Below are 11427 nucleotides of genomic sequence, written 5' to 3' on the forward strand. Positions count from 1 at the left end.
TTGAAAAAACGTTCAAAGTTCTTGACATTTTCCAGATTGACTCACCTTCATGTCTTAAAGTGATGATAGACTGTCCTTTGAGCTGTTTTTGCCATAATATGGACTTGGACTTTTGGAAAATAGTGCTATCTTCTGTCTACCACCCCTACCTTTTCACAACACTGATTGTCACAACTGATTCGCTCAAACACATTAAGAAGAAAAGAAATTCCAAAAATTAACTTTTAACAAGGCACACCTGTTAAAGTGACTACCTCATGAAGCTGGTTGAGAAAATGCCAAGAGTGCCCAAAGCTGTCATCAAGTCAAAGATAATGTATCTTGTGATTTGTTTAACACTTTTTTGCTTACTACTTGATTCTATATGTGTTATTTCATAGTTTTAATGTCTTCAGTATTCATCTACAATGTAGAAAATAGTAAAAATGAAGAAAAACCCTTGAATGATGAGTAGGTGTGTCCAAACGTTTGACTGGTACTGTATATATATATATGGTAAGGCATTTTTTTGGTGTTTACAAACTACCCATACAGAGGTACAGTATACTAGTATGAGATAGCATTGGAAAGGAAGCAAAGCAACACGTGCTTCAACATAACTAACCTCACAACGATATCAACAAGGGTAAGACAATACATAACGAACTATCCCTTGACACCAACCCCTCATGTCTGTTCACATTTTTACATCCCATCTCTTATGGTAAGTATTGAGGTGCAAATGGTACAACCCTAACACATAACACCATCATCATCTCAAACATTATGGACTATTTTCTAATAAGAAAAGGGCCCACTAGAAGTTAAGAAAGCCAAAGTCGAAAAATAAATGTCCTTCTTTCCTGAGACACCAGCCATTTTAATAGTGCTGATTTATTGTGCCATGTTTTTTGGAGGGCGATCATATGCATGTGGTCAGTAGTACGCAGTCTGTGACCCAGCCTCCCTCTCACGTTACAGCCTATTTATAACGTTCCCTCAGCCAGCTCCTCTCTTACTGCAGTTCCTTGGAACCACCTTTCTCTCCACTCCACAGGTCTCCAGTCTCCTCTCCTGTCATCTGAGAATCTCTCCGGCAGCTTATCTAGGGTTCACTGTTTATCCTGCGCAGCCTGGCAACTGTCCGCATGCCCAGGATTATTACTGGAGCCCCCTTTCAACACACACGCAACTTTTTTTATCGAACTGTTATCAAGGAGACACATTTGGGGTAAGCTAAGGAAAGAGCACAAGTAGTAGATTTTGGATATTCTGTCTTTTGTTTGACCCCTTTTTTAAAACTTAGTTGGCTTACCTTTTTGTTACCTTTCATTTTTTGTCCCCCTCTCCCTCCCGTCCTTATCTTTCTGGAGGGCTGTGTGTTTGCATGCGATGGATCACACACTCTTTGGCTGCCTCCGCAGCCCCCATGCCACTGTGCAGGCCCTGCACCCTGCCTTCACCCAGTCTCCGCTGACTCTCCACGGACGCTCGGACCACGTCTCCTACCCTGACCTGGCCTCTTCCACCGCCACCTCCTCTCCTTCGGCCTGCATCATCTCTGGCTATCCCGGTGACGAGGGCCTGTTCGGTGGGCATCACCATCTTCACCGCGGGCATCACCCGGCACCGCAACAGCAGCATCACCCGCCTCAGCACCAGGCCGGCTGGCACATTCCACAGATGCCCTCTCCTGGCAGTGCGAACTCCCGCCACAACCTCTGCCACCCCCACCCCCACTCTCACTTGGCCCAGGATAGTGCCCTCGCACCCCCAGACCTAGGCACCCCTGGCAGGAACAGTCTCTGTACCAGCACCCCCAACCTGGGCAGCAGCACCCCCACGGGGGCCAACTGTGTGCCTGCAGACTTTGGAAGACAGACACTGTCACCTGCTGAGGCAGAGAAGAGAAATGGCAAGAGGAAAAGTGACAGCTCAGGTAAGACGAGAGGAAAGATCAACTTTTGGGTTGACATTTATTTTTATCTGTCTTCTTCCTTCTTTGGGCTGCATGTAGAAATGGGTTGAGTAGAATGTTACACAAAGTAAGTGGGAAACTAAAGCTACACATCTTTATCTTATTCATAAATTGTCATACAGTTGAAATACAAAAAATACACTTGCAGTGCATTTATTCAAGACGGGTATAATTTAACTGTACCTTAACGTAATGTTTTGAAAAGAGATTAAGAGTTTAATTTTGGTGTGGTTTCAAGAACGACATCATCACTCAGACTTCTAAGGATTTCCGTGGAGACGGAGTGGTGGAGTTTTATGCTTCACTGACAGAAAATGTGGTATAATATTGTTTCAAAAGAGGTTTGTGAATGTTGGCTGACATGAACATCGGCAATTACAGTATGTTGACTAACGGGGAGATCAAAGTCAAGACGATAACTGTGTGGGCATTAGACTTCTGCCATGTTTTGGTCTAAATCCCATCTGTTTCATTTCAACACATTTTAGGTGGCAGAAAATAAGGCTCACTGGAAAATATTAATGTCATGGATTGTAAAAGACTACACCAGTGCTTCGAATGACACTAAACACCAGAGAGGATTTAGGCTTCTCTTACTGTGGAGTGCGCTTAGTTCCAGGATTATTGTTGATGCAGTCATTTTAATAAAAGAGACTGGGAAGTTGAATCAATAAATATATTAAATAAAAAAATGTGAGTTACAGTAGCATTATGTTAAACAGCTGATATACAGTTTAGTAGATTTGTTGCAATGCTAATAGTCTTTAAACAAAACGTTTTATTTAAAAAAAAAAACATACCTTTCAAATGTCCATAGAAACCTACTCTCTATTTCCTACAAGTTTGTTCAATGGTCCTAAAAAAATGTATGAAGTGTACAACCAACCATGAACATTTTTACTGCTAATGTTTTCGTGCTTCACTAAAAAAAAACATTTACTACGCCTATTTTCTGTCAATAAAATGAAGATCACATTGTCAATCACTGTGGAGCAGTTATTAATATGCAACATAAAAAAAAGGTTTTGCCAGCATTTCAAGAACACACGTGTAGAGTAATTCATGGTCTAACTGAAAACATGCATTTTGCATTGATAAGGTTTGGAATAATGACTTTACTTACTTCAAGTAGATACTGTACAGGCGTGACTTGTGACCTTGGATTTCATAGTCATTGAGATTTTCTGCGTTTTTGAAAAGGACCATTAACTTTCTACACACAAAGTGTAGAAATATCGACAAAATATAAACAATACAAATATGGTAATTTATTACGTTAAGTTAACTGGAACATACATTTCTACATTATTACATAGCCTAGCAGTGTCTTTATAACTCTGAATATACCAATATCTCTTTAATATATCAACTTTTTACTATTCCACCTTTCTAATCGATATGAAGCACTTTGTAAGTGCTAAAGTGTTTTTTTGAAGGGAAGATTTTGTTGTCAACGTATTAGTAGAAACTGATCAGTTTTCCATGGAAAGTGTATCTGACGTCCTACCTGAAATGTCATCCTGCAGCACTGGGCCTAGACCTCTGTCTATTTGAACACCCTCAGTGTGGGTCACCTGGCTGTGGTTTCTGTACACACCACTTGAACACTTGGTTGATATTTTCCCTATGTGGTCAGTGCCCTGTTTCGCTTGACTCACACAGGATACTGTTGGCCACTTCAGTCATGGATCCCTTCTGACACATGACTCATTCTAACAGATGATGGAACATTTTCACAAAATCACAGGGACTTAAACTAATTAAGTGTGCAATTAAATGTGTATTCTTTCTGTTTGAAATTAATGGACAGTATAGAGACAGAGGGCATATAAAATAGAGGTTTATTACAACCCTATTTTAAAAAAAAAAAGAGTTACCAAAATAAGAACTCATGGTAATTTGATGTAGAGGAATATCAAAAAGATGCATAGAAATGATTAACACACCTGACTTATAGAATTGTTCAGATGTCGGGAATGTTATTTTGTATTATTATACAAATCATTGTACAAGTACCAGCACCACGCTAAAATTGACGGAAAAACGACACACAGTTACTAAGCTAAGAGAGCGCAACTTCGAAGGCAGTCACTACTATTTATAATACTGCTCTTGTTTTGACCATACTAACCTCTCCTATATTCATACATTTAGAACTCCATCCTGTATTTCCTGTTCTCCTTGGTCAAATCATTTGGAAACTAACACTTGGCTCTTAAGCTCCATTTCAATTCACTAGTTCCAATGGTTATTGCAGCCTCATTATATGGGCTTTACATTCTCTTCACGCTAACACCAATCATGCTGATTATTGAGCGTAGTTAGCTTATCCAATCAGCTGTCCAAATAACACCGTGTTGCCAATTCGATGAGAAAGCCCTGATTTGGTTTCACCATCTGGATTGAAACCTGAGTAAAATCCGCATGTGAAACTTTACATTGGATACGAAAACAATAATAAAACACTTGAACTTGGTTCAATGCAGAACAAAACACTTTCCTGGTCAAGAAACACAAATCATTTTGTGTGATTTTTTTCCAAAAGGTGGACTGCAGGGTATACACTGTCATGTGACGAGTGGTCCAGCTGGTATTTGGGTGTCTGGTTTCTGTGAAACCTGCTAATTTTAAGGGTTCCAGCTGGAAGGAATATGGCCGTGCCGTTTGGTGTAACCTGGGCTGGCCGATCGGGTATACTGGAGCTCTGAGGGAGCAAGGGGTCAACCTGGCAGATTTGAAAGTTTGGGAACACTTTAGCCTGCAGGTATAGTGCTTTATGCATTATGTTATGCACATGTACATGCTGTCTTACAATAAGTGCTATAATGTTATGTGTCACAATGTCTCAACATTTTTACTGACTCAACAACTGCTGGTTTTTAGTCAGGATCATTATATAATTATATGACATTGGTAGCGGGTCATCATACAGAAGAATGGAAAGTTACACAGAAAGTTCAAACAGAAAGTCTCATGTCAAGTCTCCTACTGTGTATTATAACTGAATTATAATGCAGTATACATGTAGGCTTTAAGTAAAGTGTAACCAAAACTTCTTACGAAAGTGTTAAGATTTTAAACATGAAGTAATAGTAATTGCTTGTATCCTATTTTGTTATTGTGGAGTGTATTTTTGAGTGCTGCTGTAGCAAGTGATGCTCAGGGACTAACTCAGGGATGGCTTTGCGATTCTCGGTATTACCGCTGCGGCTATTTTGGTAGATCTAGCATTACAATATTCTACATCACAATGGAATTGTGTTTGCCGTAGATAAGATTCCTCAACAAAATCGACAAAATGACCGGCCAATGAACTGAAAATGTAACACTGAAAGGAGTGAAAAGCATAATCATTTCATTTTGCAGTCTCTCTGTCAGAAACGTTGGCAGGGACACTAACACTATTTTTTGAAGGGTCCCCTGATCTGGCTTCAGACCATTTGGGAGCCCTAAAACTACCCAGTGTCTGGGCTCTGTATTTTCCTCCCATTATTCCCTTTTGTGTGGAGAGATGAAGGTTCCAGCAAGGACCTAATTGCTGTGGTGTAGTGGCTGTGTCGTAAAACCTTGGGACTCTTTTTAAATCGGCTTTGCGCTGGTCTCCAGCAGCTGGCCATGTTATTCTTTATTCTTACACGATGTCTGTGTTTACCAGAGAGTAAATACATCTAAGAGGTATGTTTGAATGAGGCCCGCTCTCTGGCACACCGACAGTTGGCCTATCCTGGTGAAATTACAGACATGTTGAGATGGAAGGTTACCAGCTATAGGACATTTGCTATTCACCATACAATGACACACAGAATTTCCGCCCCTGTACCACACTGTAAGAAAAGTCTTATCATTTATGTGGGAATAACTAGACAATGTATTTGCAGTGTATTCCTGTCTTGGATGCCAGTTACGCAGTATGACATATCACCATGTGCTTGGAATTTTCCTTTCCTTTTCCCCCCACAATATCAATGATGAATGGCTTTTTGCAAACACAAGTTGTGTAACTTTCCATTCTTCTATATTTTCTATGACACAAAAAGAGATGGGCAATGAATTTCTTTAAAGAAGAGTGAGAAAAAGAGAAAGAAAGCATTTTTTCTGTGAGCAAATATTTTGAAAGAGACACTTTTTCAGTAAGAACTTCAAGAAGTGTTTCGGAGTGTCTCCTGTGACGTGGCGGAGTGAGTGACTCCCATGACTGGTGGTGTATCTGGCCTGGTCCTGGCCTGTAAACTCCCAGCCTATTTACAGTTTGGATTTGGGACTGCCTGTTGGGATTAACACAGACTGCAGAACAGAACCGCGGATTAATTAGCATGCAATCGCTGTTGCCTTGAAGTGCAATGTGCAACTGAAGCATATCCAAACGGCCCAACCACAAAGTCTGGTCACAATAGGAACGTTTGGGAACCAAATTAACAAAACATGTTCCTTCTGAGAAACAGTCCAATTTTTTTTTTTTAAGTAACAATATCTTCTCCTGAGGTTGAAACAAAATGGGAATGACAAGTAGGTTTTTAATCCACATTGGTTGGATAAATAAATCCTTTAAATCTCAATAAAACAATTTCCTCCCGTCACTCCAGTGAATCATCAGGTGGTAGACTTGCATATCTTTGGGAAAAAAGGATCTGCATTGCTTCATGTTCATCTGGGGAATCGTAACAGTTAGTCCTTATGTGTATGATATCATAGTCATAATCATAGATCAAAACCAGACGGACATACATGCTACTCTCCCTGTAGTCCATCTCATAGTCTAGCCACTCTCAGTAAGTTCAAAAGTTTGACGATATTGTTCAAAATCAAACAAACCAACACTAAACCAACAACACCAATCTAAACCAATCTAAACGAGAGATCGGACAAATACTCCTTTTCAAATTGTTGTGAGTTGGCAGCTTGTTAGTCATAAAGAGGAGACGCTTATAAAAGGGAGGTAAATAAACTGAGGAAACATATTTTCACACATCCTGCAGAGCTGTTTCGTTGCATGTTAAAACTACGAGGGTAGCAGCCGATTCCATTAACAGTAAGACAAATGAACTCCATATTGGAAAGAGTAGGAGCCAACCCATTGTGTGTGTGAGAGCACAGCTGCCAGAAACAGGCACATGTGTAGACGCTTCTGGGTCCTCCCAGCCACTTACAGTGTGCGTAAACAATGGCGCTACAATAAAAGGTGATTGGCATCTCCCATTGTTTCCCATACCTGACTCCTTCCCTCCTCTGTCTGTATTTGTGTCTCTGGCTTGCACCTGCCATATAATACTCATTTTATCATTATTTTCTTTGAGTATAAATTTCTCTGACTGGAAAGAAACTATGTGTGCCGTGTTTGATTTCAGAGTCCCAAGACGGGAATTACAAGTCAGATGTGAGCAGCAAACCCAGGAAGGAGCGGACGGCGTTCACCAAGGAGCAGATCCGTGAGCTGGAGGCCGAGTTTGCCCATCACAACTATCTGACGAGACTGAGGCGCTACGAGATAGCAGTCAACCTCGATCTCACAGAGAGACAAGTATGTAATGTCACCACTCTAACATTCTCCCACTTGTTCCTTTGGGTTACAACATATTGACCCCATAACACATGAATGCCTGGTGGTGGGAAAAGTCTGCCTCAGTCAGACCATACAGAGATACAGTGTTTTCCTAACTTTAGAACTTCTGTGTTCTGTTGTGCTCCAGCTGTGACTGTGAAGAGGGACTATCATATTCCAGATATTTGGGTCTATTCTTTCAGTCAGCCTACAGTCAAGTAATGGAGACAGGCACAAAGGCAGGAGGTGCTGTCTAGCAAGTCACTTCCTGTTTCCCCTAGCTAGGACAAATTAGTCTCAGAGCGTAGGCAGAGGGGCCGCTGTAAACACAGTCCCATGAAATAAATAATAGAAGAGAAATTGCGGGGAAGGAAACATGGTACAGTGTTCTGTAACACCTTTGGGGTGTCAGAGAGAAGCGATATGTCACATGTGGCATACATCTGGCCGTAGGTAGTTTGTTATATACAGTAGATATTAAAAGGATAGAACAGACTGGTACCTGACAGTATATGTTTCTTACGTAACATCGGAGACTCAAAACCTTCAACCTTGAGTTTGATTTTTTTTTTACCAAGTGCTTCAATGTAATACTTTTAAAAGTCATTTAAAATGCCCAAATATAACCATAAACTAAGATAAAAAATATTATGCCTACCGTCTAAACGTTAATGTAACAATAAATAATTGCCACACTTTACATTACCCTTAACACAGTGAATATCATTGAATATCATATCACTTATTGCATTAAGTAGTTATGTAATTACCCCATAATAGCCTAGTAATTACTTACAGTTTTGGAGCACATATATTACACTTAGAACATCCAATATTTTTCTTATACCAAAATCAAATTCATAACCAACTCTTAGAGAACCTACCTGTTATTCCAGAGGCAACATGATCCCTTAGGCATCACATGACTCAGACAGGCCTGTGTCTTACCTTCAGTAACATGGAAACTCATATCTAGGTACAAATATGACTGCAAAACAGCCCATACAAACCAGTCATAATAACATTATAAGTAATCGAGTCATTAGCCCACTGATGATAGCATTAGTAGAAATAGCATGTACTATACAGTAGCCATGTGACAACAAACTCGGTAACCTGCGCCTTGCCTGACTGCACTATCAATAACAGGAGAGAAAAGTGCAAGCTTGCAGATGTATTTTAAGGACGATCCATTTACACCAATGACAGTAGAAAATCTGGGTGGCTGTGTTTGGAACTCTGCCCGTCAACCTGATAGTGATTTTGTAACTACGAAACTCAATGGGACTGGACTCAATGACACATTGACAAATGGGAAATTGTTCTCTGAACTAAAAATACCTTTGAGTGATATATCACAAACAGGTATATTAGATAACATAGCAACAAATAGCAACAAAATTCATCCATCCCCATTGAGCTATAGGCTGTATTTAGGTGACAAAGGCTTCAGTTCACATGTGCTCTTCTGACGTGCTATCATATGGACCAAAAAATGATCAATAACCACAACTGATGTGATCATCAGCATGGCATGTATAGCTGAAGGTTTAAGACAAACGTTGTGTGTAAAATCAAGTGACTTCCTGCCCATGTGACCCAGCTAGGCCTCACAGCATGACACTCCCCAAAATAAACCAAAGGAGAGAAAGAGAGACTCATCCAGAACCCAGTCAGTGTTGACTCTCACGTCTACTCGGACCCAATCTTCTACGTAAGCAACAGCCTAATCATCATTCTTGGAGACGTAAATACTGGAGGAGTTGTCGAGTCAGGGAAAAGAGGAAGCAGCGTCTTGATGCCAGGGAATGTGACAGTACATCAGCACATAATCACTGCTACAGTATAGAAATAGCTGCCAAACCTTTACAGCAGCTCCTGTATCAGGTTTCAGGCTTACCATTTGATCAATATCCAGATCTTTTAATAGGACTCTGCTCAGTATGCGTAACAGTCTCCATCTATGCAAAATGATCCCCCAATGCCAAATGCCATTTTGCTGTTCTTTTCAGAATAACTCAACGTGTCTTTTGTGGTTGTTCCACAGGTAAAGGTGTGGTTTCAGAACAGGAGGATGAAGTGGAAACGAGTAAAAGGAGGTCAACAGGGGGCTGTAGCAAGGGAAAAAGAACTGGTGAACGTGAAAAAGGGGACATTGCTGCCATCCGAATTCTCCGGTATAGCGGCTCTTCATCACTCCACAGACTCCCTGGCCAATGAGAACAGTCATGACAGCGACCAGAGTTCCGAGCATGCTCACTTATGATGCACAGCAGCAGGCCACGCCCACTCAAAGTGGGCTCAGCCTAACATCTCAGGAATGTCCTTAAAAGGACATGGTGTCTGGTCATCGTTAGCAAAGTTCAACGATGCTAAATAAGTGTGTACAAATGTACAAAGAAATTACGTGTGTTACTTGATCTAAGAAGATGCATGTTAGGACGTTGCTTAAACCAAACTAAGATCACCAATACGTTTCAAGAACTGCGAACCCTAACGCAGGAATATGAGATATTGCAAAAGGTCAATGCACATTAAGCATATGTTACGAACGTGCCTCCAATCAACGCTCTGCTTTTGGAAGCAGAACATATTCTTAGAATATTAGGACAGATTCATAATTGGCCGAATTGTTATGAACATTCCATGCTGTGTGTCTTGCATTGAAAAAGTGGCAAGTTCATGCTTTTGATTTGCACTGTTGAACACTTGCCTCAATTGGTTTCTACTGTATGTCATAGAAATTGTGATGTAATGAAATTATTGATTAAATCAAGTGTGCAGGAGAATCAAATTTCAGCTAATTTACAATATACTCTGAACTTTATTATCTGTATTTTTCTTACCTTCGCTATAGCAATCATTTCTAATACACACTATACCACTCACACAGTAATAAACATTTATGATGTTCCTTAGTGGCCATTTTCTTCTACCCTGACTGATATTTGTAAACAAAACTGAATATTGCATGAACAGAGGTTCTACTGATGTATGGGGTGCGTACTGGCGGCAAAGAAGTCAGACGCAGGAGAGAAAAAACTGTTTCCAACTGCGCAGTTTAATAATAAAACCCACCAGAAAACAGAACAATCAATAAATGGGTACAAAACACGACGCACACCAGACATAACGTGCACAAGCACTTACAATAAACAATACCGGACAAGGACATGGGGGGAACAGAGGGTTAAATACACAACATGTAATTGATGGAATTTAAACTAGGTGTGTGGGAAGACAAGACAAAACAAATGGAAAATGAAAGATGGATCGGCGAAGGGCGATCCGGACGAAAACGGTGGAACTCCTGCAGCATTAAAGGGTCCAACACGTCCTCGACCGGAACCCAACACCTCTCCCCCGGACCGTACCCCTCCCACTCCACGAGATACTGAAGGCCCCTCGCCCCACGCCTCGAATCCAGTATGGAACGAACGGAGTACGCCGGGGCCCCCTCGATGTCCAGAGGTTGCGGAGGGACCTCCCGCACCTCAGACTCCTGGAGCGGGACAGCCACCACCGGCCTGAGGAGAGACACATGGAACGAGGGGTTAATACGGTAATCGGGTGGAAGCTTTAACCTATAACAAACCTTGTTCACTCTCCTCAGGACTTTAAATGGGCCCACAAACCGCGGACCCAGTTTCCTTCATGGCAGGTCGAGGAGCAGGTTTCGGGTCGAGAGCCAAACCCGGTTTCCAAGGTGTGAACACCGGGGCCTCACTATGGTGGAGGTCTGCGTTCTGCTTTTGGTGCAGCACGGCCCGCTGGAGGTGAACACGGACGCCGCTGAACCAGTCGTCCACTGCAGGAGCCTCGGTCTGACTCTGATGCCAAGGTGCCAGTACCGGCTGGTACCCTAGTACGCATTGGAAGGGAGAGAGGTTAGTGGAGGAGTGGCGAATCGAGTTCTGTGCCATCTCGGCCC

The 11427-nt window shown here is 41.5% G+C and overlaps 1 protein-coding gene across 3 annotated transcripts; it reads left to right on the forward strand.

Annotated features, from left to right (window-relative positions):
* The first annotated feature begins 915 nt into the window (after positions 1 to 915).
* On the forward strand, positions 916 to 10431 carry LOC123998252 (homeobox protein MOX-2-like). Of its 3 annotated transcripts, XM_046303303.1 has the most exons (5): positions 916 to 1210; positions 1353 to 1918; positions 7303 to 7475; positions 9104 to 9210; positions 9544 to 9683. In XM_046303303.1, the coding sequence occupies exons 1-5, from the start codon at positions 1128 to 1130 to the stop codon at positions 9545 to 9547; spliced, it is 933 nt and encodes a 310-aa protein (XP_046159259.1). In that variant the 5' UTR covers positions 916 to 1127; the 3' UTR covers positions 9548 to 9683. The 3 variants fall into 3 exon arrangements, with proteins under 3 accessions (XP_046159259.1, XP_046159257.1, XP_046159258.1); XM_046303301.1 differs by lacking the exon at positions 9104 to 9210 and having other exon boundaries at positions 982 to 1210; positions 9544 to 10431; XM_046303302.1 differs by lacking the exon at positions 9104 to 9210 and having other exon boundaries at positions 983 to 1918; positions 9544 to 10431.
* The last annotated feature ends 996 nt before the right edge of the window (positions 10432 to 11427 follow it).

Source organism: Oncorhynchus gorbuscha, linkage group LG15, assembly GCF_021184085.1.
Source record: "Oncorhynchus gorbuscha isolate QuinsamMale2020 ecotype Even-year linkage group LG15, OgorEven_v1.0, whole genome shotgun sequence".
Lineage (NCBI taxonomy): Eukaryota > Metazoa > Chordata > Actinopteri > Salmoniformes > Salmonidae > Oncorhynchus > Oncorhynchus gorbuscha.